Source organism: Rutidosis leptorrhynchoides, chromosome 8 (genome assembly GCF_046630445.1).
Source record: "Rutidosis leptorrhynchoides isolate AG116_Rl617_1_P2 chromosome 8, CSIRO_AGI_Rlap_v1, whole genome shotgun sequence".
Lineage (NCBI taxonomy): Eukaryota > Viridiplantae > Streptophyta > Magnoliopsida > Asterales > Asteraceae > Rutidosis > Rutidosis leptorrhynchoides.
Window position 1 is genome coordinate 261692917 of NC_092340.1, and position 27587 is coordinate 261720503.

The window sequence follows — 27587 nt, forward strand, 5'->3', positions numbered from 1 at the left end:
ATTTACTTTACGCTTTAAATTAAGTTATATTTATTTAATATTTTACATTAGGTTTTAACTGCGACTAAAGTTTTAAAAATCGACAAACCGGTCATTAAACGGTAAAAACCCCCCTTTATAATAATAATATTATTTATTTATATATTTGTATTTTTATAAATCAAAATTAATATAGCGTTAAGCTTTGTTTAACGATTTTTTCCTGTGGAACGAACCGGACTTACTAAAAACTACACTACTGTACGATTAGGTACACTGCCTATAAGTGTTGTAGTAAGGTTTAAGTATATCCATTCTATAAATAAATAAATATCTTGTGTAAAATTGTATAGTATTTAATAGTTTTTCCTAGTAAAAAATAAAGCTATTTCATATACACCTCGCATAACATCAAGTATTTTTGGCGCCGCTGCTGGGGAGTTTTAATCTAGCTTAAAAGTCGGAAGCGCAACGCTAATATAAAAAAAAATTATTTTTAGTTTACTTTTATAAAAATACGTTTTTTTGTAAAAATACGTTTTAAATATTCGAAAATATAAAAAGAAAAACAAAAATATAAATATTTTTAAGAGTTTGTTAAATATTTAAGTTTTATAAAGTTTCTTTATTTTTATTTTATAAAAATATAAGTTTTATTTAAATATTTTGTGTTTATTTAAAACATAAAATCAAAAACCGAAAAAAAAATATTTATAAATTTATTTTTAAGATTTTTATTTATAAAATTATAAGTATCTTTATTTTTATTTTAGTTTTTAAAATATAAGTTTTATTTATATTTTAATTAAATTAAAAACAGAAAAATTAAAAAAATATAAATATTAAAAACCGAAACCTGTCAAACGAAAGCACCTTATCTGAAATTTCAAACCCCACGACTCGCGGAGTTTGTTGCCAGGTGGAACCGCAACTCGCGGAGTTTACCCTGACACGCCTGACAGAACCCTAATCAGCATTTAATACGGAGTTTATTATTATTATTATTATAAAAACCCTAATTAGGTTTTGTTAATTAATTAATTTAGTTTAGTTTTAATTATTTTATATATTTAGTTTAATTAGTTTAATTAAATTGTAAAATTAATAGTTTTAATAAATAAATAATATAAAAATAATATTTTTATAAAAATTTTACATTTTTACAACTTTTAGTGTATTTTTATATTTTGTCCCTTTTTATTCGTTTTAGCGTAACTTTTGTATTTTTCGCTCGTATTTAATTTTAAGTCATAGTTTTTGCCATAGTTATTTTTATTTCTAGATTTTTAGGCCTTGCCGTAAAATCCCTTAAGTGCTTTTTCTTTAGACTAAGATTTAGGTGCTTTAGAATTTTGCGACGCCTTTTTAAGTTTTAGTACCTTTTTAAGTTATTGCCATTTGGGATATAGTTTTACTTGTAAGCTTTAATATTTTTAGACGCAACTTTTAATTTTTTAGTTTTTAGTTCTTTTTTAAGTTTTAACGCACTACTTTCTTATTTTTAATTTTTCGACGCCTTTTACCTATGTATCAATTATCACTCCAATTAGTAATCTCAATTTGCAATTTTAATTTTAAGTTAGTGATAGTAATAAGGTTGGGTTAGTCGAGTGTTTTAAAGTTCTATAAGTCATTTTTTTTCTTTCTTATTTTTCGACGCCTTTTATTTTTCAACCCTTTTCTTTTTCGACCTTTTTCGACGCGCTCTTTTTCTTTCTTATTTCTCGTCATTCTAGTTTTAGGACATAGATTTTTATTCTACTTCTTATCTAAAATTTCTTAAAATTACGAAAATTTATTTTAAGTGGTTAAATTGATAGACATCAAAATTTTCTGGTTCGTAGTAATAGTTGGATTTGTACGTGGACCGGGTTATTGGAGCCAAACAGTACTCAATTATATTGAGACCAAATGAATCCTGCCCCTCTGCTGCATCTTTTGGCTATTCGAAACGTGGGCAAAATCAGAAAAGTCTATTAATTGGATAACTTATATAATTTTTCTTTCCTTTTAAAAACTAATAGGATATTCAGTGAATGCACCGAGCAAGACGTTCACCACCTTTTGTACGTTCACCACCTGTAACTCGATCAAGACATCTAGCTAATATTACCGCCGTTGATTTTTCTTTAGAATCGTCATCCAGTCGACCAAGTACTCCAATTCAAATTTCCGATAATCCATTTTTTGAACCCGACCTCACAATTGAGAATCCGGAGAATATTCAGGGACGATTCATAGATCCTGAACCATTAATTTTTCCTCCGGAACCACCAATCATTCAAACAGAGATTGTTGAGGAACGAACCATTAAATCAGAATCCTCTAGTGATTCAGATTCAACAAATTCAATCATGGAGAATCTGAAACCTTTAAGTATGGAAGACCGAATGAGAGCTAAACGCACTGGCCAAGGTCACGCAATTACTCATCCTGACATTAATGCGCCAGATTATGAAATCAAAGGACAAATTCTACACATGGTAACTAATCAATGCCAATTTAGTGGTGCGCCGAAGGAAGATCCAAATGAACATCTTCGTACCTTTAATAGGATCTGCACACTATTTAAAATCCGAGAAGTTGAAGATGAACAGATATATCTCATGTTATTTCCCTGGACTTTAAAGGGAGAAGCCAAAGATTGGTTGGAATCGTTACCTGAAGGGGCGATTGATACATGGGATGTTTTAGTTGAAAAATTTCTTAAACAATTCTTTCCGGCATCTAAAGCCGTAAGACTTCAAGGAGAAATTGTTACGTTCACACAGAAACCAAATGAAACTCTATATGAGGCGTGGACTAGATTTGGAAAGTTATTAAGAGGATGTCCGCAACATGGTTTAGACACCTGTCAAATAGTACAAATATTCTACCAAGGATGCGACATCACTACAAGGAAGGACATCGACACAGCAGCTGGTGGCTCTATTATGAAGAAAACAGAAACTGATGCTTACAAAATTATTGATAACACTGCTTCCCACTCACATGAGTGGCACCAAGAAAAAGATATCGTTAGATCATCTAAAGCAGCTAGAGCCGATTCTAGCCATGACTTAGATTCCATTTCAGCAAAGATAGATGTTGTCGAGAGACGAATGGAAAAGATGACTAAGGATATACACTCAATACGAATTAGTTGTGAGCAGTGTGGAGGATCACATTTGATAAAAGATTGTCTCAGTATTGAACTAACAATGGAACAAAGAGAGAATATTTCATACATAAACCAAAGGCCTGGAAATAATTATCAGAATAATTATCAACCGCCAAGACCAATTTACAATCAAAACCAGAATTATAACCGAAATGTTCCATACAACAATCAACAAGGTCCTAGTAATCAACAAATATCCAAGCAAAGACCTAATTTTCAAAACAAACCACCACAAACCGATGATAAAAAGCCGAATTTAGAAGATATGATGACGAAGATAGTTGAAACTCAAACGCAGTTTTTCACATCTCGGAAACAAACTAATGAACAAAATGCTCAAGCATTTAGAAATCAACAAGCTTCTATTCAAAATCTGGAACAAGAAGTAAGTAACCTAGCAAGGTTAATAGGTGAAAGAAAACCGGGAAGTTTACCTAGTGATACAAATGCTAACCCCCGGAATGAAACAGCTAAAGCCATTACCACAAGAAGTGGTATTACACTTAAACCACCTGAAATACCTGTAATTTCTGATGAAGCTATTTCTACTCCACAAGAACCACAACCTTAGCAAGATAAGGAAACAGAACCGGTAGTTGAAAAGGTTAATGAAGATAACACAGTTAAAGCTAAACCTTATGTTAAACCATACCAACCACCACTTCCTTACCCGAGTAAAATGAAAAAAGAGAGACTTGAAGCCGAGCAATCTAAATTCTTGGATATGTTTAAACAGATAAATGTAAATCTTCCTTTCATTGATGTGATTTCAGGAATGCCTAGATATGCTAAATTCTTGAAAGATCTAATATCGAATAGAAAGAAAATGGAAGAACTCTCGGCCGTTACTATGAATGCTAATTGTTCAGCAGTGCTGTTGAATAAGATACCAGAAAAACTATCTGATCCAGGAAGTTTCACAATTCCATGTTTTCTGGGTAGTCTTAGTTCAATAGAAGCATTGGCAGACTTAGGTGCTAGTATAAATTTAATGCCATATTCACTATACACTAAACTAGACCTTGGAGAATTGAAACCAACAAGAATAAGCATACAACTAGCCGATCGATCAATAAAATATCCTAGAGGGATAATGGAAAACATGCTAGTTAAAGTTGGTACTTTAGTATTTCCAGTAGATTTTGTTGTTCTGGACATGGAAGAAGATTCTCAAGTTCCTCTCATATTAGGAAGACCATTCTTAAACACGGCTAAAGCAATGATAGACGTGTTTGGTAAGAAACTGACCCTAAGTATAGAGGATGAGAGTGTTACCTTTTCAGTTGATAGAGCAATGCAACAACCGCAATCTGCAGATGATACATGTTATTATATTCAAACTATAGATTCACATGCAGAATTGTTAGAAGAATTTCCAGAATTACAAGGAACAGGAGAATGTTCTTTAGGAGAAGGTAATGAACCAATTGATGAAACTGAAATGTTAGCTACACTAATAGCTAATGGATATGAACCAACAACAGAAGAAATTCAAATGTTAAAAGAAGAAGACAGATATCGATATAAATCATCGATAGAAGAACCTCCGACATTAGAGTTAAAGCCACTTCCAAACCATTTGGAATACGCTTATTTACATGGTAAATCTGAATTACCTGTAATAATATCGTCTTCTCTTACTGAAAATGAGAAATCGCAACTCATTTCTGTGTTAAAAGCTCATAAACCAGCTATTGCATGGAAGATTCATGATATTAAAGGAATAAGTCCTTCGTATTGCACACATAAAATCCTTATGGAAGAAGGTCATAAAACGTATGTGCAACGCCAACGAAGACTAAATCCTAATATGCAAGATGTTGTTAAAAAAGAAATTATTAAACTGCTAGATTCAGGTTTAATTTATCCAATTTCTGATAGTCTATGGGTAAGCCCAGTTCAATGCGTGCCTAAGAAGGGTGGCATGACTGTTATTACAAATGAGAAAAATGAGCTTATTCCTACTAGGACTATAACAGGATGGCTTGTGTGTATTGATTATAGAAAATTAAATGACGCAACCAGAAAAGATCACTTTCCCTTACCTTTCATTGATCAAATGTTGGAAAGATTAGCAGGAAATAGTTACTATTGTTTTCTTGATGGATTTTTCCGGATATTTTCAAATTCCAATAGCACTCGAGGACCAAGAGAAAACCACGTTCACGTGACCTTATGGTACTTTTGCTTACAAACGCATGCCATTTGGACTTTGCAACGCCCCTGCAACCTTTCAAAGGTGCATGATGGCGATTTTTCACGACATGATAGAAGAATGCATGGAAGTTTTCATGGATGAATTTTCAGTCTTCGGTGATACATTTGAATCATGTTTAGTTAATCTTGAACGAATGCTTATTAGATGCGAACAATCAAATCTAGTACTTAATTTGGAGAAATGCCATTTCATGGTTAAAGAAGGCATCGTTCTTGGTCATAAAATTTCAAAGGAAGGAATTGAAGTGGATAGAGCTAAAGTAGATGTAATTGCTAAACTTTCACATCCCACCAATGTTAGAGGAGTTAGGAGTTTTCTAGGGCATGCCGGTTTTTACCGACGTTTCATTAAAGATTTTTCTAAAATTGCCACTCCTATGAATAAACTCCTAGAAAAGGATGCTCCATTCATCTTTTCAGATGAATACATCAAATCTTTTAATATTTTTAAAGAGAAACTCACTAATGCGCCGATCATGATAACACCAATTTGGAATCTACCGTTTGAACTAATGTGCGATGCAAGTGATTTTGCAATGGGAGCCGTTTTAGGACAAAGGATTGAAAAACGATTTCAACCTATATATTATGCTAGTAAGACGTTACAAGGAGTACAAACAAATTACACAACTACTGAAAAAGAACTCCTTGCTATTGTCTTTGCTTTTGACAAATTTTGATCATATCTCGTTCTAGCAAAAACGGTGGTCTATACCGACCATTCTGCTCTTAGATACCTATTTTCGAAACAAGATACTAAACCACGATTAATCCATTGGATCTTACTCTTACAAGAGTTTGATATTGAAATCCGAGATAAAAGAGGAGCAGAAAATCTCGCCGCTGATCATCTTTCTCGTCTTGAAAATCCCGAATTAGAAGTTCTAAATGAATCGGCCATACAAGACAACTTTCCTGATGAATATCTATTGAAGATAGATTATAATGAAATACCATGGTTCGCAGACTATGCAAACTACTTAGTATGTGGATTCCTTGAAAAAGGATTATCGTACCAAAAATGAAAGAAATTCTTTAGTGATATAAAACACTATTTCTGGGAAGATCCACATCTGTTTAAAAGTTGTCCAGATGGAATAATACGCCGATGTGTATTCGGAGATGAAGCTAGTAAAATCTTAAACCATTGTCACACAGGACCAACAGGAGGGCATTATGGGCCTCAACTAACAGCAAGAAAAGTTTATGATGCTGGATTCTATTGGCCTACAATTTACAAAGACGCACACCTTCTTTGCAAATCCTGTGATGCTTGTCAAAGGGCCGAAAAAATAAGTCAACGTGATGAAATGCCACAAAATGTCATTCAAGTATGTGAAGTATTTGACATTTGGGGTATTGACTTTATGGGTCCATTTCCAAAATCTCATAATAATCTCTATATTCTCGTAGCCATTGATTATGTATCTAAATGGGCGGAAGCACAAGCTCTCCCAACTAACGATGCACGAGTTGTAGTCAATTTTTTAAAACGTCTTTTTGCAAGGTTTGGAACACCGAAAGCTTTAATAAGTGATCAGGGTACTCATTTCTGTAATAATCAACTTGAGAAAGTTCTCAAAAGATATGGAGTAACTCATAAAATCTCCACCACATATCATCCACAAACAAGTGGACAAGTTGAAAATACCAACCGAGCATTAAAACGTATTCTAGAGAAAACCGTAGGATCAAATCCGAAGGAATGGTCCATAAAATTGGAGGATGCACTCTGGGCTTTTAGAACAGCCTACAAAACTCTAATTGGAACCACACCTTTTAAACTCGTTTACGGAAAAGCATGTCATCTTCCAGTAGAAATTAAACACAAAGCATTTTGGGCTTTGAAGACATGTAATCTTGATTTACATGAAGCCGGACGTCTACGGTTAAGTCAATTAAACGAATTAGAAGAATTAAGACATGAAGCATATGAAAATTCCTTAATCTATAAGGAAAGAACAAAGAAATGGCATGATAAAAGAATCAGAAGTTCAAAAGAATTTAAAGAAGGAGACAGAGTTCTTCTTTTCAATTCACGATTCAAGCTATTTCCTGAAAAATTGAAATCAAGATGGTCTGGACCATTCATAGTCAAAAGAGTTTTCCCATACGGAACAGTAGAATTAATAAATTCAAATGGGATTGAATTTAAAGTTAATGGTCACAGAGTTAAACATTACATACATGGTCCGATGGAAGTTGACAATGAAGTTAATCATAATTTCACCACCCAAGAAAACCTTCAAAATGAAAACATAAATATGTTATCAACAACATATGAAAACTCAAAATTGGAATATAGGGAGGAGTCAAATTTGAGTGATGAAGAAGAATTCTTATACAAACCTCCCATTCCAAGAAACGAAGAAAAATGTGAACAAGAAGTTCAAATAGAAGTGAAAGAACCAAGAAAAGAACACCCGAAAAAGGTTTACAAACCAACTCGACTTACTAAAGCAGTAGACCCGGGTGAATTTATCATTTCTTTCTTGCTTAATGATGGTGCTGTATATAATGGACTCGCAGATTTAGGAGCAAGTGCAAATATTATGCCTCTTTCCTTATACAAAAGATTAGGCATGGGTAAATTAAAACCAACCAAAATAGGTGTTCAATCATTTGACCAAACCATTAAACACCCGGTTGGAATAGCAAATAATTTACTTGTTAACGTGTGAAGTTTGACCTTTGTTGCAAACTTCATAGTGATTAATATGGAGGAAAACCTCGATATTCCTCTAATTCTAGGTCGCCCATTTTTAGCAACCACCGAGGCATTCATTGATGTAAGAGAAGGTAGAATGACACTTAGGGATGGTGATACATCGATCACCTTTGTGAACCGAAAGTTTAGATCTCCACCAACCAAAACTGTTAAACCAATAAAAACGTATAAGTGTGGGGAAGATGAAGAAACACTTAATGATGATCCAATCACAAAGAATGCCGTTGATGATACGAAATTAGATGAACCCATTTTTAACAGTTCAACGAAGAAACTTTATAAACGGATTCATGATGCTAAGATTAAAGGAAACTTTAAGTTATGTAAACGATTAGTATCCAATTTATCGCCAAAAGAAAAGGCGATGTTAGTTGAATTTGTGAAAGTTACGGAAGAAATCAACAAATGGATTGAAGTAAAAGTCAAAGATATACAAGTTGTTGATGATTCAATTGAAAATAATGTTAATCAAAATTTCAACTAAGTGTAGGGAGGTTTATATATTTCTGTTAGAGTTAGATTTTCTGTTTTCGTGTAGTTCTCGAAATTGGAACCCGAATGGTCTTTCCCTAGCAGACCCTAAAGAACTAGTCTTCTCCCCCCATTCTGAATTTTTATTTTTTTTTAGGTTTTTACGAAATGAAGACTTCCTGTGAATTAAACCATGGTCTAATGCTACACGCTTTGATCACTAAACGTAATAATGACACACTTCCAAGTGAAATAGTATCATTAATCAGAGGTAAATTGGACGGAGTAAGAAAAGAATCCAGATGCGAAGATAATAAGTTACAATTTGGTAAAGGAAAATCAAAATCCGCAGCGAAAAGAAGAGCACGACACCTTGAAAAATGTCACAAATGCGGAAAATGGTCACACGAAGGTAAATGTTCAAATAATCAAACCTATTCAAATACCGAATTTGTTACTTTATGCAGAGATGGACCGTTCATATGTTTAAAAGAAAAAACACTGAATGCTCGAGGTTACGCCTATGTAGCCATGGAAAATCAATTAGTCCGACTATCTTATGAGTGGGCTAGAGCATATCACTAAGAAATATATTTCACAGGTAAGTTTGTACAGTTTTTATTTTTATTTTTATTTTTATTTTTAACCTTTTGATAATAAACGCTAATTTGTTCGCTATAAAGTATTAAATTGGTATTCATTAAAATTAGGTTTTGCGACCGAAATTATTGATATCATACAAAAATTTATTACATCACTGCGAAATTTAACGTTTATTCTTAAGGTATAAATATCTTTAATCAATACAAAATATTTCAAAAATTCGTCATGAGTTAAATTAGGTCATGGAACCGAAATTACTTTACCGAAAAGAGGGGCGTATATTTTTGATAATATTTGAATGATTAAAGTGGGATAAAAGCCAAAAAGATTTTTAATTTTATTTTTACCATGTTTTAAAATTAATATATAAAAATTAAAATAATATTGTAAACTTTTTAAATTAATATATTTAAAATTGTAAATATTTGAAAAAATTGATATTTTTAATATAATTTTGTATGTATAAAAACAAAAATATAATATAAGTTTGGTGTGAATTTTTAATTTTTAAAATATGAATTTTTAATTTTATGCATTTTAAATTTAAATTTGGTGTGAATTTAAAAACAAAAATTTACTTTATTTCGCTAAGTTAAAAATATGATTTTTAAAATTCGTCGTAAGTTGAAGACTAGGTCATTGAACCGAAATTTCTTTACCCGAGGGAGGGACGAGAACTTTTATTATCATTATTGTTAATCTTATTGAATTAAAGTATGCCAAAAACATTAAAAAAAACCCAAAAATCTTTTCTTTTAAAACAATCGCTAAAAAAGATAAATTTTAAAATTTTGTCGAGGGACGGACTAGGACATCGTTCCGAAACGACCTCGTCCTAAATAACAAGGGAAACAAAATTTTAAAATTAATTAATTAATTGTTTTATAAGTTAAGTTTTTTATAAAAAAAAAAAAAAAATAAATAAATAAATAAACTCCGCGACTCGCGGAGTTTGAAAAGGAAAGTACCGCGACTCGCGGAGTTTGTAAATTCCAGAAAAAAAATAAAACGTAAAAACAGATCAGTCCCCAACACAAAACACTCAAAATACTGCGAAAAACCCGAAAAAACACACATAAATTCGTAATTTTTTCACCTTTTTTCATCAAATATTTTACAAAATCATGTTGAGAAGGATGCTATCAAGGAATTACTCAAGGAAAACGGTAAATTTCTACGCCAAAACACCATTTAATCCGAAAATTAGTGTTCTTGAACAAATTTGTACCCAATTCAATTTTGATGTTTTTTAGTGTAATTATGCTTAAATTGCTTATGTATTATGCTTGTATAACCTAGAGTGATGCTATTTAACATGATTAGAAGCCTTAAACTTCAAATTTTGAGTAATCTAGGGTTTGTGTTCTTGAGCAATTTGGGGCTTTTTGATATAAACAGGTTATGGCCGATTTTTGTCATGAATTATTGCTAAATTAAGTAGTGTAATATGTTTAGGTAGTTAAATGATCTAAACTTTGAGCCTAAACATGATTTTTGAGAATTAAAGTGGACTTTTTCAAGTCCAAAATTCATGAACTTGATTTTTGAGAGATAATGCCATTTGAAACTTGTTTAATTGCTAATAATGATTATTTTGACATGTTATTTGAGTTGAATGCTTATGAACTTGGCGAACATTTTCGTATATGCTTATTTAAAAAAGTGTAGATTTGATAAAAATATGAAAATAAGCATAAGTTTGATATAAATTGAACATGTCATTGTAATTATTTTGATTGATGATCTTGCTGACACTAATGCATATTTGGATGCACAAAAAATGTGTTTGATGTGTTTTGCAGGCTGAAAGGGGTGAATCTTCATCCAAAGCTCGCATTGCTCCTCCTGAGAATGCGGAACAACAGGATGTTGATAACTATTACAAACAAGATATACCTCATCCAGTTATGACATTTTCAGATATGCACGTGGAAGATTTGCACCCGAACTTGAGATTAGACAGACGTTGGATAGATTATCCAAAATACCAAAGGGGCTTGCATACTCTTCATTCTAAAGCTGTTGAATTACCTAGGGTAATAGAATGGGAACCGTTAGAAGCTGTAGAATTGACCGAGCCAATTAGAGAATTACTTACACAGAGGTATGGTAATTCTACTTTTAACGATTGGGTACGATTATTCAACATGCGTAGACCTGTATATAAAGTATGGTGTGAAGAATTATTGTGTAGTATAGAAATAAATGATCGGGTAACTAGTTTAACCGATCGAACTTTTATTAGATTTTTGTTAGGAGGTTCGATGCGCAGCATGTCTCTACTAGACATGGCTCAGGCCTTACGTATATATATGCCTGAGGAGCTAGCATCTGCCGATTGTCGAGAGTTGATATTAAATGGTAGGAAGATTGATGAAAATTTTGATACGCATGGTGTATGGAGTCAAATGACTAGCCATCACCGATTTAAAGGGGGAAATTACTCTTATTTGGATATAGATAGAGCTGAGTTAAGAGTAATTCACAGGTTTCTAGCGAACTCGATTACACAGCCAGGTAAAAATAAGGAAAAGGTAAATGAGCAAGATTTATTTTACCACATGTGTATTCGAGACCCACAAAGCGCTGTAAGTATACCTTATTGTGTGGGTTATTATTTATCAGCTATGGTTAGGGGGATGAGACCTCACAGTATAATAGGAGGTGGTATATTTATTACATTAATTGCTGAGTATCTCAATGTGGATATAAGTCGGGGGGATTATTAATCGAAGAACCAGAACCCCACGATACAATTGGTTTAAATGTATATCATGGTGCTAAGGTTTTGAAGAGGCGAAATAACGCCGCGGTAAGATATAATGGAAGACATCCACAGGTTGAGAGAAATCAACAGCCAGGTAATGTGGGAGGGAGAAATGAAATGACAGAAATGGAAAGGTTTATAGCTTCACAAGAGTATGAAAATGCTAGACATCGAGCATTTGAAGATTGGCAAGTTCATCAAAACCACATCATAGCTCATTGCCAACATATAGGTAGACACTATATTCCTACTCCAAAGCCCGTATTCCCTCCCTAGTCTATAGAGATCCAACCACCGTATCCTACTTATAACCCAGCTGAAGCATTCTATAACACATACGGTTATGCATGGAACCCCTACTGGTATCAGTAACAACCCTAGTTTATTTAGTTTTATTTATTTTATTTTTGTAATGTTACTACATTATACACTTATGTTGATATTGTAATAGTTTTTATAATTTTCTAACTTTTATTATTAGATTTTAATAATTTTTGAATGTGGGGTAATATACTAAACTTCAAAAATATGTATATATGTTTGCAGTTTATCTTATGTACACAACAGGGTAAAACAACGCATTTTCAAAGACTGGCATTAAGTTCAGCAAAAGCAACTAATTTTGACGACAAGATGCAAAATATATGTGAAATAACAACAAGATGGAATGAACAAATGATGTGCACCATTTATCATTCAACACAAACAACAATATGTTTGGAAACTTTGGTAAAATTTAATCATTTTTCTACACTAATCACCCTCAATAATTTAAATTGTTACTGATTTCTTGCAAATGAGGGCATTGCAAGATCTTAAGTGTGGGAAGGGGTTAAATTCTTTCGGATTTTAAAATTTTTACTTTAAACACTTGGTTACCATTAAAAATACTAGTAAAGCAGTAGTTGTATTAGAATCTAGTGCTCTCTGATAATAAAGAACAGCCCTAGTCTTATATACTGACTACCCAATTCTAGTAAAATTTTTCAAAATTTTCAATTAAATGAACTCAAAATCATGTTTATACATATTTATGAACGATAAAACTAGGTGTTAACACCGAAATTATTTTTACCTTGGAAAGAACATAAATTGAGAAACAAACCAAAATGTTAGAATTCATTTAATAATGGAATAGAGGAAAATAAAAAGACAAAGAAAAGAAAATAAAAGCCAAGTGTGGAAAAATTTACCAAGTTATCTTAAACATATGTCACATTTTTCTGTAACAAATAATTGAAGATACTTTTGCTTTGGACTAAACTAAACAGTTTTACCCGATTTACTGTAATATATTTGAAAGAAAGATGGATCTACACGATGAATCAATTCCATCATTTAAAGGAAGTAAAGTCTTCCGAAAAAGAAACGCGCTTCTTGATTTAGGTCATGAAGTTGTCGTCCAGACCAGCTGTAGGTTGACGAAAAATCTAGAAAAGTCATCACTAAAATCAGCAGGAAATCTACGGACCTCAGCATAAAACAGGGTCGCCAAGTGGTCAGATTTATCCTAACTATGAGAAGGATTTATCTCGTACAATGGGGGGCACCGTGCAAATTAGCTTGATAAGACTAATGAATCAGATCCCCAGAAAGGATAATCTCCTTATAGATCAAAAATCAGCTTTTAAGAATGATATTACTCAATCCTAGAGATTGACCTTAAAGATTGAGAATTACAAACTCATGGAATTCAATGATATCTAAACTCAAGCTTGAACGAGAAAATATTTTGATCAAATTAAAATCGATTTGTTTTCTGAAAGCCCATTTTCAATGCGTTCATTACCATTGAACGTAAAATCCTAGGAATTCACCTGGAATTCATTAGGTCACCTGAACCAAATCGGGTGTCAACCGTAAGAACGGTGGTTGCATAGCATGGTCGAAGACAGGACCTTGTGCCAGACCAGAAAAATTATAGGATGATCTTCACTATTGCTCTTACAAAGGATAGTAATTGCATCCGATATGTTATAGACCATAATTAAAAGTATGTCAGGGGACATTGCCTTAACAGTTGCTTGTTCAACGCTTTCCTTCACAACCGGACGGTAGTTTATCGAAAGGTAATATACGGAGCAAGTAAACTGGACGTGTTGCTTTCCCAATACAAGGTTAGCAAGTGGGTGACACAAAACTGCAAGTTTTGAGCTAAAATTTTCAAATCTGAAACCCACCAAACCTACAAAAAGAATTTGCAAACACCGGTGAAGGGTTATTCCGGAAAACTTATCTAGGGTAAAAACTAGATTGAATTTTCAAAAAGATCAAATGTTTTCATAAAGATCCAATTTCCTTAAAGGATCTAAATTTTATAGTCATGTGGGACTGTAAACCACATCATTACTACCATTGTTTATACCGCCGTAAAGAAATCACTGATGTACAAAGTGTGAAGAATAAAGAAGTGATTCTAGTATTTCAAGACTATATTGCTTGAGGACAAGCAACGCTCAAGTGTGGGAATATTTGATAATGCTAAAAACGAACATATATTTCATAGCATTATTCCTCAAGAAAGACAAGCTTTTAGTTGCAATTGTTCTATTTACAAGTGATATTCGTTTAAATAATAAAAGTTGAAGACAAAAGACAGATTCGACGAATTGAAGACGCAAACGACCAAAAAGCTCAAAAGTACAAAATACAATCAAAGAGGTTCCAATTATTGATAAAAAACGTCTCAAAATTACAAGAGTACAAGATTCAAAACGCAAAGTACAAGATATTAAATTGTACGCAAGGACGTTCGAAAATCCGGAACCGGGACTAGAGTCAACTCTCAACGCTCGACGCAACGGACCAAAAGTTATAAATTAATTATGTATATAAATATAATATAATATATAATTAATTATATAAATTATATATTTATATTATATTTATATATTAAATTCCGTCGGCAAACAAAGATCCAAAATGGAGTGAGCTGTAAAAGCAAACTCCGCGAGTTGCGGAGTTTGAAGTCCAAAAAGGCCGCGACTCGCGGAGCCCCAATTTCTAAAACTGCCTTTAAAAGCCAACGCAATTCGACGTTTTATATATCCAAAAATTCTATCTATCTCTCTATACGTAATATATATATATATATATATATATATATATATATATATATATATATATATATATATATATATATATATATATATATATATATATATATATATATATATAATTTATATTTTAATTTTAATTTTAATTTTAAATTCTAATAATAAGGGTATGTTAGCGAATATTGTAAGGGTGTAAGTCGAAATTCTGTCCGTGTAACGCTACGCTATTTTTAATCATTGTAAGTTATGTTCAACCTTTTTACATTAATGTCTCGTAGCTAAGTTATTATTATGCTTATTTAATACCGAAGTAATCATGATGTTGGGCTAAAAATATTAAAATTGGGTAATTGGGCTTTGTACCATAATTGGGGTTTGGATAAAAGAACGACACTTGTGGAAATTAGACTATGGGATATTAATGGGTTTTATATTAACTAAACAATACCTTGTTAATTTAATATACAAACTTATAATTTGACGTATTTATATATAACCACATACGCTTGACTGAGTACGGTGGGCGGGATATCTATAAATACCAATAATTATTCATTTTACCGGACACGGAACTGGAGTAATAGTTAATAGACTTGTTGAAACAAGGGTGAATTACATTCAAGGGTAATTGGTGTAATTGTTAACAAAGTAGTAAAACCTTGGTTTACACGCAGTCGATAACCTGGTGTATTCATTAAACAAATTATTAAAACCTTGTTACAATTCGAATCCCCAATTAGTTGGAATATTTGACTTCGGGAATAAGAATAATTTGACGAAGGCTTTCGCTCTTTATATTTATGACTGATGGACTATTATGGACAAATCTGTATAGACATATTAAATAATCCAGGACAAAGAACAATTAACCCATGGGAATAAACTAAAATCAACACGTCAAACATCATGATTACGAAAGTTTAAATAAGCATAATTCCTTTATTTTTATATTTAATTGCACTTCTAATTATCGTACTTTTAATTATTGTTATTGTATTTAATTGCACTTTTAATTATCGTACTTTTTAATTATCGCAATTTTATTTTATCGCACTTTTATTTATCGCAATTTCATTATCGTTATTTACTTTATGCTTTAAATTAAGTTATATTTATTTAATATTTTACATTAGGTTTTAACTGCGACTAAAGTTTTAAAAATCGACAAACCGGTCATTAAACGGTAAAAACCCTCCTTTATAATAATAATATTACTTATTTATATATTTGTATTTTTATAAATCAAAATTAATATAGCGTTAAGCTTTGTTTAAAGATTTTTCCCTGTGGAACAAACCGGACTTACTAAAAACTACACTACTGTACGATTAGGTACACTGCCTATAAGTGTTGTAGCAAGGTTTAAGTATATCCATTCTATAAATAAATAAATATCTTGTGTAAAATTGTATCGTATTTAATAGTTTTTCCTAGTAAAAAATAAAGCTATTTCATATACACCTCGCATAACATCAGTTAACATGAATTTAAACTAAATTTTTGTAGTTTTTGAATAAAATGAACGCTTTTAGACCATTATGTTAAACTTTATATTTATGTTTTTTCCTTTTTTATATTTATACATATAATTTTGAAATATATTATTTAAATACATAAAAATTGTACTTCGAATTACCGATTACTTGCAACCTTTGGCTGTATTAGATTAGGATTCTAAATTCCTAATTAGTGTCCTAGATTACTTGGTGATAGAGATAACTCTTTGTATATATATATATATACTCGACTCGATTGAGGGAATTGAATGTGTGAGGAATTTAGATATTTTCACTCATCATAGATCATATATATATATATATATATATATATATATATATATATATATATATATATATATATATATATATATATATATATATATATATATATATATATATATATATAATTAAAATATACTCCGTATATGATACGTAGTGATTTTTACATAAAAAACGAGAGATCACACACCTGCTAGGGTTTTGTCAGGGTTTTACACTTTTTACGATTCCATGGATCGTATTGCGGGAGGTTCATCAGCACAAGCAGTCGAATCTAGCGACGACCTTTTAATCGAAATCTTACTCCGTTTACCTTTTATCTCAATTATCATATTTAAATTCGTATCCAAACGCTGGTTATCTATACTCACAGACCCTGTTTTCACTATACGACACCGTAGCCAAATCTCTAAATTCGATCCTCCTTCTGGTCTCTTTATTGAGCAGCCTGGATCATCTTCTGTGTACAATTTTGTGCCGTTAGATATTAAAATTCCGGTTACTAGATCTCCATGTAACATAATTTTTCTGTTTCTCTGCCAACTTATAATTCTACAGCCCTGCAATGGGTTGCTTTTGTGTAAACAAATTTATAAATATCGATCAAGTTCGATATATTATTATGTATACAATCCAACCATTAATATATTTAAGAAGCTTCCACCATGTGATAATAGTGCTCAAGGTATTATGAATATGGCTTACGATCGTAATAGTGCTCATGGTACTATGAAAATGGCTTACGATCCTACTAAAGCTCTGTTGGAAATATGTTCTCGGGTTGGCTACGGTTCGACCATGGTTTGACCGCGGTACATATATTCTGAAGATATGCCCATGATATTAAATAATAAAAGTCCATTTATCCTATTCGGTCATACACAAAGGCCAATCGTAAATTGTTTGATATACCTTCTAATCGGAAATTAATTTATTAATCATTAGTTAATGGTTTAATAAAGTTTTTTTATGTGTTTACATATACTTACAAATCTAAATATGTAGAGATTTGATTAGATTTTGCAAATCATATTTTATATAAGATATAAGATTTGATTTGATTTATAAAATATGATTTGATTTTGTAAATCTTATTTTATATAAAGATTTGATTTTGCAAATCTTTGCAAATCTTCATTTATTATATTTGTACTATATGTATTATTGTATCAATTATGTAATATATAATACCAAGTCTTGGTATTGAAAACACACATACAAAAGATACAAAACACACATACAAAAATGCTATTTTCTTTCTCATTTTCAAGTAACCAAAATACTTGAAATCTATAATTGGGTTCCGTTTTTGGTGGAAATAAGGAAGAAGAAAACATCCGTTAAGTAGAAAGCATAGATCGAAACAAGGTTGGAACTTTGGGTGTCTACCGTTTAGAGGAACTCTTCTTTGAGTTTTCAAATTCGATCTTCAAAAGGTTACAAAGGTTGTATTCTAATCTTCTCTTGTTCGGTTTCGTTAATTTATTTTGTTTGCTAAAGTTTTGTACAATGATCCGTGGAAGAGTATGATTTTGTAAAGTTTTAAAAATGCTTCCGCTCGCTTTGAATTTGTATCATACTCCAACAGTGGTATCCGAGCCATCTTGTACAAGTTTTAGTAAACTAATGTACTCTATGATAATCGGTTTTGATGAGTGTGTTGTGCATGATTCTTGAAGATGATTATGCATAACAAACATGCACAACTATTATCATGATTTGTGTATTTATGTTTCCTAAATAACATTTGAATCTTAGGTTTTGGCAAAATGTTAAATGGTTAATCTCATTTTTTAAAGTTTTTTTCCAGCTTGAACAGTCTGTCTTTGATGGACTGTTTCGAGGCTTTAAACTCAATATTTTCGTATGAAGCCAATTGCATTTGAAAGCTAACTAAAAGAACTTAAATTTGAAAAAAAAAATCATCGAAAACGCATTAGAAATGAGTAAGATATGACCATTTAAAGTTGATGTATGAATCTGTCCAAAATCCGAAAATTTTAATAGTAGCTTTGTTGTTGACTATTAAAGAGTCAATGTTTAGGAAAATAAAGTACATAAATTATATTCATGTTTTACATGAAATGAGAAAATTAAAATTGTTAATTTTAGACTTTATGCCTTGTTAAAAAGTGAATAAATCTCCAACATATTTTGATTCACTTAATATGTTTGTTTGGATGGTTTTGGTATGAAAATCATACTTACAAATATGAAGTGGGTTTACATACATACATAAGTTATGTAAAGAAGGATTGATTATTTTGTGTGCCATTAAGTGTTTAAATCAATCCTTATCGAAACATGTTTCATGAAAATGGATATTTGGCACTCCATTTGTTATGTATGTGATTGTTGTATGAAATCGGTAGTATTTGCCTCAATAAGACCCTTGTGTGGATGTTTGGTTGTATGATTTAATTTATTATTTATTCGGGATGAATGTAATAATTTATTAAACGGCTTGCATGTCGTGTTTATTATTTATTCGGGATAAATGTAATAATTTATTAAACGACTTGCATGTCGTCTTTCTATTTATATTGTATTTGTAAAAGTATAGAAAATAGAATAGTTATTTTGTAAGATAATGCAACCAAGATTGGAATCAAGAAGACGATGTTCACAAGGTGGCCCATCCGAGCATATAATGGAGATGGCGATTTTAGTGGGAGCCAATTCTCACACAAGGTTATGTCCCTAGTTGACCATGTTTTTCCGTGTGTTGGCTCACCGGAAAAAAGCATAGGACTCGAGGCATACTACCGATAATTGCGTGTAATGATTATTATTGTGTTCTTATTTGTCTATGCCATGCTAGCTAGAAAATTAGTATAGAAACAAAATACAATAATCACTTAAAATGGTTTGGTTAAAATTAGTTTAACAAACACAACACGCAATACATAATTAGCAAATGTTTTAAAATGGAATAAACTATTTTGCTAAAAGAAAACAAAACCCCATTTTTAATGTAAACTTTACGCTACCCATGAGTAGTACACACATCCGAACCTTCTACCTGTTAGAGTTCGCGATACCCGAGAGTCTTGGGCTGGACTTTAGTTGGGTGTTGGGAAGGGTGAGGTGAATTTCGCGATACCCGAGAGTCTTGGGCCAAATTTCACGTGTATCTATCACGGACGGTTTACAATCTGAAATCGTGGTTCGCGGCAAACCCGCCACGAGGAAGGATTAGCGTAGAAGGGATTAAACATGTCAAGTGAAATAATTGATTATCACTAAATCCTGCAGAACCTAAGAATTTCATAATGGATAAAATTGGTAATATAATTACCTACCTAAATAGCTTATGATTGGCGATCCGCGGTAAACCCGTCGTTACCATAAGTGAAATATGGATCTTAACCTTGTTAATTATAATTGTTTGAATATTGAACACACTTGGGTAATTATCTTAACAAGGATTAAACATATCAAACTAACTAATACAACTTACTTTAAAAATATGATAGATGTCTGCAACAAATACAAATACTACTCCGTCATCAATCACTAATTTCTGCCTTAAAGGGCTCCTCGAAAAGGACAAGCTTACGGGCTTGAACTACATGGACTGGCTTCACAATCTAAGAATTGCTCTTAGGATGGAAGGAAAGATCAGGGCAATTGAGGAACCCTTACCGGCAGAACCCGGATCGAGAGCTACTCAAGCGGCTAGGGACGAGTTTGAAAAACGTCGTTCCGAGTCTAATGAGGTAGCATGCTTGATGTTTGCGACCATGACTCCAGAGCTCCAAAAGGGAATGGAGAGCTTAGGGTCGTATGCCATGCTTAACCAACTCAAAGACATGTTCCAACAACAAGCAAAGCAAGAAAGGTTTGACACCGTGAAAGCTCTCGTATCTTGTAAAATGGCAACGGGAAGTAGCATTAGTGTCCATGTACTATAAATGAAAGGGTACATAGACCGACTGGAGAGCCTTAGTTTTTCCATAAGTCAGGAGCTTGCAACGGATTTTATCCTGAACTCGCTGACTAGTGCATATGAAGGATTCATTATGAACTATAATATGAACAATATGGAGAAAAAAATCATGGAGCTCCATGGCATGTTGAAAATCGCTGAGGCTAAAATGGCCAAAGCTAAACCCGCAACTACTGTTCTAGCCATTCGTGAAGGTGGGATCAAGAAGAAGAAAAATAAAACAAAGGGCAAGAACAAGGGCAAGGGTAAGGTTGGCACGTCCAACTTCAAACCTAAACCCAAGGGCATTGATAACTCTTCTACTTCAAAGATCCCGCAAACCAAGTCTTTTGAAGAAGCAATATGCTTTCATTGTGGGGAGAAAGGACATTGGAGGCGCAATTGTACCAAGTACTTGAAGGAACTTAATGAACTACGGGCTAAGGGAGTCGCCATACCTAGGATTGTTCATGATTGAACTAAACAATACTACTATTTCTAATTCCTGGGTATTGGGCACAGGATGTGGTACTCACATTTGTACAAATGTGCAGGGACTCACAAGAAGTAGGAAGCTGAAGACCGGAGAGCTCAATCTAATCATGGGGAATAAGAACGTTTCCTCTGTTAACATGATTGGAGAATACAAGCTTTCTTTTGATTCTAGTCTATGTATTGTTTTATCTAATGTTTGCTACAGTGCCGAAATGGCAAAAAACATTATATCTTTTAATGCTTTATTTAATGATGGTTTTGATTTTAGTTTTGATAATGGATCAATACTTGTTCACAAAAATGGGATGTTTTATTTCAAGGCTAGTCCTTGTAAAGGCATCTTAGAAACCACAGCAAAGCTAAATGATAGTTCAATCTACAATGTTGATTCATCCAAAGACTTTTTGGATAAAACGTATCTATGGCATTGTCGTTTAGGCCATATAAACAAGAAACGCATAGCAAAACTTCAGTCAGATGGAATTTTAGAATCATTTGATGTTACATCATATGACGAATGTGAATCTTGCTTGTTAGGAAAAATGACAAAAGCACCTTTCACAGGAAACTGTGAAAGGGGTAATGATCTGTTGGAGTTGGTACACACTGATGTGTGTGGTCCATTCAGATCGCCTACTAGACACCAGGAACGATACTTCGTTACATTTACTGATGAATTCAGTAGATATGTTTATGTTTATTTAATTAAACAAAAGTCTGAAACTTTGGGAGTGTTCAAGGCATACCAAAATGAAGTAGAAAATCAACTGAACAAAAGAATTAAGATTCTCCGATCTGATAGAGGTGGTGAATATCTTAATGATGAATTTCGTGATCATCTACGGGGTTGTGGGATAATCTCACAATTAGCTCCTCCTAGAACACCACAACATAATGGTGTGGCTGAAAGGAGGAATCGAAAATTACTTGATATGGTTCGATCCATGATGAGCCGCCCAAAGCTTCCAATCAGTTTTTGGGGCTATGCCCAACAAACTGCCGCAAGGATCCTTAACCTCATCTCAACCAAGAAAGTTTCTAAAATACCTTATGAGATATGGCATGGTAAAACTGTGTCTCTCTTATATCTAAGAATCTGGGGTTGTGAGGCGTACGTTCATCGTGAAGCTCAAGATAAACTTGAACCCAGATCTGAAAAGTGTTTATTTATTGGTTACCCGACTGATTCTATTGGATATTTGTTTTACAACCCTACTGAAAACAAAGTCTTTGTGTTTTGAAAGGGAGTCTTCCTTGAAAAGGATTTCAAATCAAAAGGAACCAGTGGGAGGAAAATTTACCTTGAAGAAATTCAAGAATCAACCGACATGGAAACCGATATTGGAACCGATTCTCCTTAAGAGGTCGACGAGCCTGCAGTTGAAAGAGAAGCTGGCCTACAGCCATCACCCATATGTAGATCTGATAGAGTGCGTCGAACACCAAAGAAATATAATTTACACATATTTGAGGGTGATGACGAAAATATAGATTCTGATGAACCTATTACCTATCAGGAAGCAATGACAGGCCCCGAGTCTGTCAAATGGAAGGAGGCTATGGACAATGAGATCCAATCCATGCATGATAATCAAGTCTGGACCTTGATTAATCATATACTAGGTACTAAAACCATTGGGTGTAAGTGGGTCTTCAAGAAGAAGACCGATATGGATGGAAATGTACACACATTCAAAGCCATACTGGTGGCTAAGGGTTACATGCAACAATATGGTGTAGACTATGATGAAACTTTTTCACCAGTAGCTATATTGAAATCTATTAGAATACTTCTTGCCATAGCTGCATTTTATGACTATGAGATATGGCAAATGGATGTAAAAACAGCTTTCCTTAATGGTAAGCTAACATAGGATGTGTTTATGACACAACTTGAGGGTTATGTACATCCTAAGTATCCTAATAGTGTGTGCAAGCTTCAAAAGTCCATTTATGGACTTAAACAAGCTTCTCGTAGCTGGAATCTTTGCTTTAATAAGAAGATCAAAGAATTTGGTTTTATTAGAGGCGAAGATGAGCCATGTGTCTATGTTAGGTCTAGTGGGAGTGTTGTAGTCTTCCTTGTACTATATGTCGATGACATATTACTCATGGGAAATGATATCCCGACATTGAAAGATGTCAAAGCTTGGCTAGGAAAATGTTTCTCCATGAAAGACATAGGAGATGCATCATATATTTTGGGAATAAAGATCTATCGAGATAGGTCAAGGAGATTAATTGGGCTAAACCAAAGTGCATATATAGATAAGATACTAAAGAAATTTGGTATGCATAACTCCAAGAAAGGGTGCGTTCCTATGAACCCTGGAATGATATTGAGCAAGTCTCAATGTCTGAATTCTGACTTGGAGTCAGCTACCATGAGTCGGACTCCATATGCTTTAGCTATAGGATCGATCATGTATGCGATGATATGCACTAGGCCTGACGTGTCGTATGCACTAAGCATGACTAGTCGTTATCAGGCTAATCCTGGTGAAGCTCATTGGATAGCAGTCAAGAACATTCTAAAGTATCTTAGGAGGACTAAAGAGATGTTCTTGGTCTATGGTGGGAATGACGAGCTGAGCGTCAAAGGATACTCTGACGCTAGTTTCCAATCAGATAGAGATGATTGCTCTTCACAATCAGGATTTGTATTTATGTTGAACGGTGGAGCCGTCACATGGAGAAGTGGCAAGCAAAGTACTATTGCTAATTCTACGACAGAAGCCGAGTATATAGCGGTAAATGAAGCTGCTAAAGAGGCCATGTGGATAAAGAAATTCATCGGGGATCTGGGCGTGGTTCCTACAATCCATGATCCTGTTGAGATTTTCTGCAACAATGTGAGTGCAGTTGTCTTGGCTCAAGAACCGAGGTCACAAAAGCGCACACGACACATACTCAGAAAGTACCATTACATCCGTCAACTTATAGCAGAAAATGACATATTATTAAATAGAGTAGACACGACTAAGAACTTGGCTGATCCTTTCACCAAGCCTTTGCCACAGACTAAGCATGATGCTCATAGCATGTCTATTGGCATTCGTGTCATTGATGATAAAGTTTGATTGTATTTTTTATGTTAAGTTTAAAACTTTAAACATTGGGTAATAATATATGTTGCAATTGATCTGATGATTAATATATTGAGATTATATTATACGCACGATGCGATCATTTCATTGTATATTGCCATGTTTCATTTTGCATGTTTTAACTTCCAATGAATATTATTTCATAAACTTCCACAGTCGGTCATTCTCTAAGGAAGAGAGAATTGAATTAAGGCTGCTATGAAGTGTAGTAATATAGGCTTATATGAAACTACATTCATGAAGAACTTGAAAGTTGATTCAAGGTTCTGGAATGACCACACTTAGACATTACTTCATGGTTTTTAAGTCAAAAGGTAAGCTCTAAGATGGCAACATCATTTATCCTAGAGTGGATATGTATGAGAAATCCTGACACAGACTATGTTATACTTTGACCTGTTTCTAACGTTGTGCGTAAATGCCGGTCATAAGGGAGCAGATTGGGTATATCATGGAATGTGGTGGATGTCTATACAGTTGAAGCAATTTGTTCCTTCTTCTTTAAGCGAGTTTAAGCGATATCTCTGGGCCCTTCGTTGATTTGTGCTGAATTAAATGCATGGCCATGCTACGACTGAATTAATGCAATTGCAGTCTATTTGATCACCACAAATCTCCATCGGGAAACATAATCTTGAACGATGATGATTGACACTTAACCATGTCACACGTTCATATAGATATCTTGAACAAAAGGATGATTGATATAAATCAAAATATAGGAGTATAACGTAGCAGACTAGTTGTTACACATGGTGTGTCTTTTAAGACAGGCCAATATTATTAATGTCAGTGCAAGTGGGAGTCTGTTGGAAATATGTTCTCGGGTTGGCTACGGTTCGACCGTGGTTTGACCGTGGTACATATATTCCGAAGATATGCCCATGACATTAAATAATAAAAGTCCATTTATCCTATTCGGTCACACACAAAGGCCAATCGTAAATTGTTTGATATACCTTCTAATCGGAAATTAATTTATTAATCATTAGTTAATGGTTTAATAAAGTTTTTTTTTATGTGTTTACATATACTTACAAATCTAAATATGTAGAGATTTGATTAGATTTTGCAAATCATATTTTATATAAGATATAAGATTTGATTTGATTTATAAAATATGATTTGATTTTGTAAATCTTATTTTATATAAAGATTTGATTTTGCAAATCTTTCCAAATCTTCATTTATTATATTTGTACTATATGTATTATTGTATCAATTATGTAATATATAATACCAAGTCTTGGTATTGAAAACACACATACAAAAATGCTATTTTCTTTCTCATTTTCAAGTAACCAAAATACTTGAAATCTATAATTGGGTTCCGTTTTTGGTGGAAATAAGGAAGAAGAAAAGATCCGTTAAGTAGAAAGTATAGATCAAAACAAGGTTGGAACTTTGGGTGTCTACCATTTAGAGGAACTCTTCTTTGAGTTTTCAAATTCGATCTTCAAAAGGCTACAAAGGTTGTATTCTAATCTTCTCTTGTTCGGTTTCGTTAAATTATTTTGTTTGCTAAAGTTTTGTACAATGATCCGTGGAAGAGTATGATTTTGTAAAGTTTTAAAAATACTTCCGCTCGCTTTGAATTTGTATCATACTCCAACAAGCTCTCCTCATTATAAAATAGTTTATGCTAAAACTGGATATTCTAGTGATATTGTTCGAGTTCATACTTACTCTTCTGAAACCGGCAATTGGAGTGATCATGGTGATAGATATTGGTCCAAATTGAATGTTACCATGTTTAAGTATGGCATATATTGGAGTAATGCTATACATTGGGTTGAAAGTCCGAATGATTACAAGTTAGATTTAGAGAATCTGTCTATCACAAGTGTACAAGCCCCTGTAACGGTGGTGGATGGGATGATGTGTAGTGAACGTAAGTTGTTCGAGTCTCGTGGTTGTTTGATACTTGCTTGTGTGTATGCTCATTATACTCATTGTTTCGAACAGTTATATGTATACGAGATGAGTAACGAGCATTCTGAATGGTCGACGAAGTACGTTGTTACTCTTGATGAATCTGTGAGATCGTTTTCCAATATTTGGAGGAGACCTGATAAGTGGGTTTCAACTAGCGTTTGGTCCGTTGTTTTAGGAGAAAGAGACGAGGATTCGTTCCTTGTGATTGAATTGTATGGAAAAGTTATGCAATACCACGTCATCTCAAAAGCTATTCGCGAGCTCCGTAATTTCAAATCAATCGATCAATGCCCTCGTAGCTTTCAGTTTATTGCATCCTTTGCAGGTGTATGATGATGCTGCATTAATTATGGTTTAAGGTATGATTTATAAGTTCTGTTTTGTATTGCCACTACTTTGGATGGTTATATGTTAAATTTTCTTTGTTTATTACATAGTGGTATTACCTAGATCTGTCTTTTTTGTTATTGTATTGACTATGACTATTGCTACGTAAATACACTTTATGAGTTGTTTCTTGTATTGACTATGACTATTGCTACGTAAATACACTTTATGAGTTGTTTCTTATATATGTGATCAATGTTTTATGAAGAGAAGGTGTTAATATGTTCTGCTAGAAATTTGAATTGGAAATAGTAGTGGAGTGGTTTGGTGTTCATGTTTAGTGTTCAGGAGGATAAATAAAAAAGAATGGGAAAAACCAAACTAAAAAAAGACTAGAACTTCGTACAACCCAACGTCCAAAATCCGACGCCGGCTTCCAAACGCATAGGGAACGCTGACATGGAGTGGTTGAATGTGTTATGAATAAGAATTGAAAGCTGAATTGTTGCAAAAATTGATCAGTGATTGTTTTTCATTAACTTTATTGATTGATTACAAATACAGAGTGTTAATTTATACACTTGAGCTCCTAACAGCTATTTCTACTAAAGGAATGAATCCAATTGACTTTTGAAACCCCTTTAACATTTAAGGAAATATAGCTGTTGGTTGATTGCACTTGTAGCCGTTGAATGCTTGTACTTATGCAGCCTTGTGATGAACTATAAAGGGAAAGGATGAAGTTTGACTTCTGATCCCAAAAGTCAAAGTTACCCAAAAGTGGAAACTTTGTATTCTTGCTGTATTCTAACACTCCCCCTCAAGTTGAATAGTGGGGTTTCCAATGTTCTACTTGCCAAGAACTTCGTTGAAGAGTCTTCCGTTGACTGACTTGGTGAGGATGTCGGCTAGTTGGTCTTCTGATCTGATTGATGGGAGAGAGATGATTTCACCATCTAAATTTTCTCGAATAAAATGCCGGTCTATTTCCAAATGCTTGGTTCGATCGTGCTGAACTAGATTCTCTGAAATGGCA

At 33.2% G+C, this 27587-nt stretch overlaps 1 protein-coding gene across 1 annotated transcript; it reads left to right on the forward strand.

Moving 5' to 3' along the window:
• Positions 1-17455: 17455 nt before the first annotated feature.
• LOC139864169 (F-box protein At5g07610-like) lies at positions 17456-26557 on the forward strand. Its single transcript, XM_071852756.1, has 2 exons — positions 17456-17549; positions 25926-26557. Exons 1-2 carry the CDS (start codon positions 17456-17458, stop codon positions 26555-26557), a joined length of 726 nt encoding a protein of 241 aa, XP_071708857.1.
• The last annotated feature ends 1030 nt before the right edge of the window (positions 26558-27587 follow it).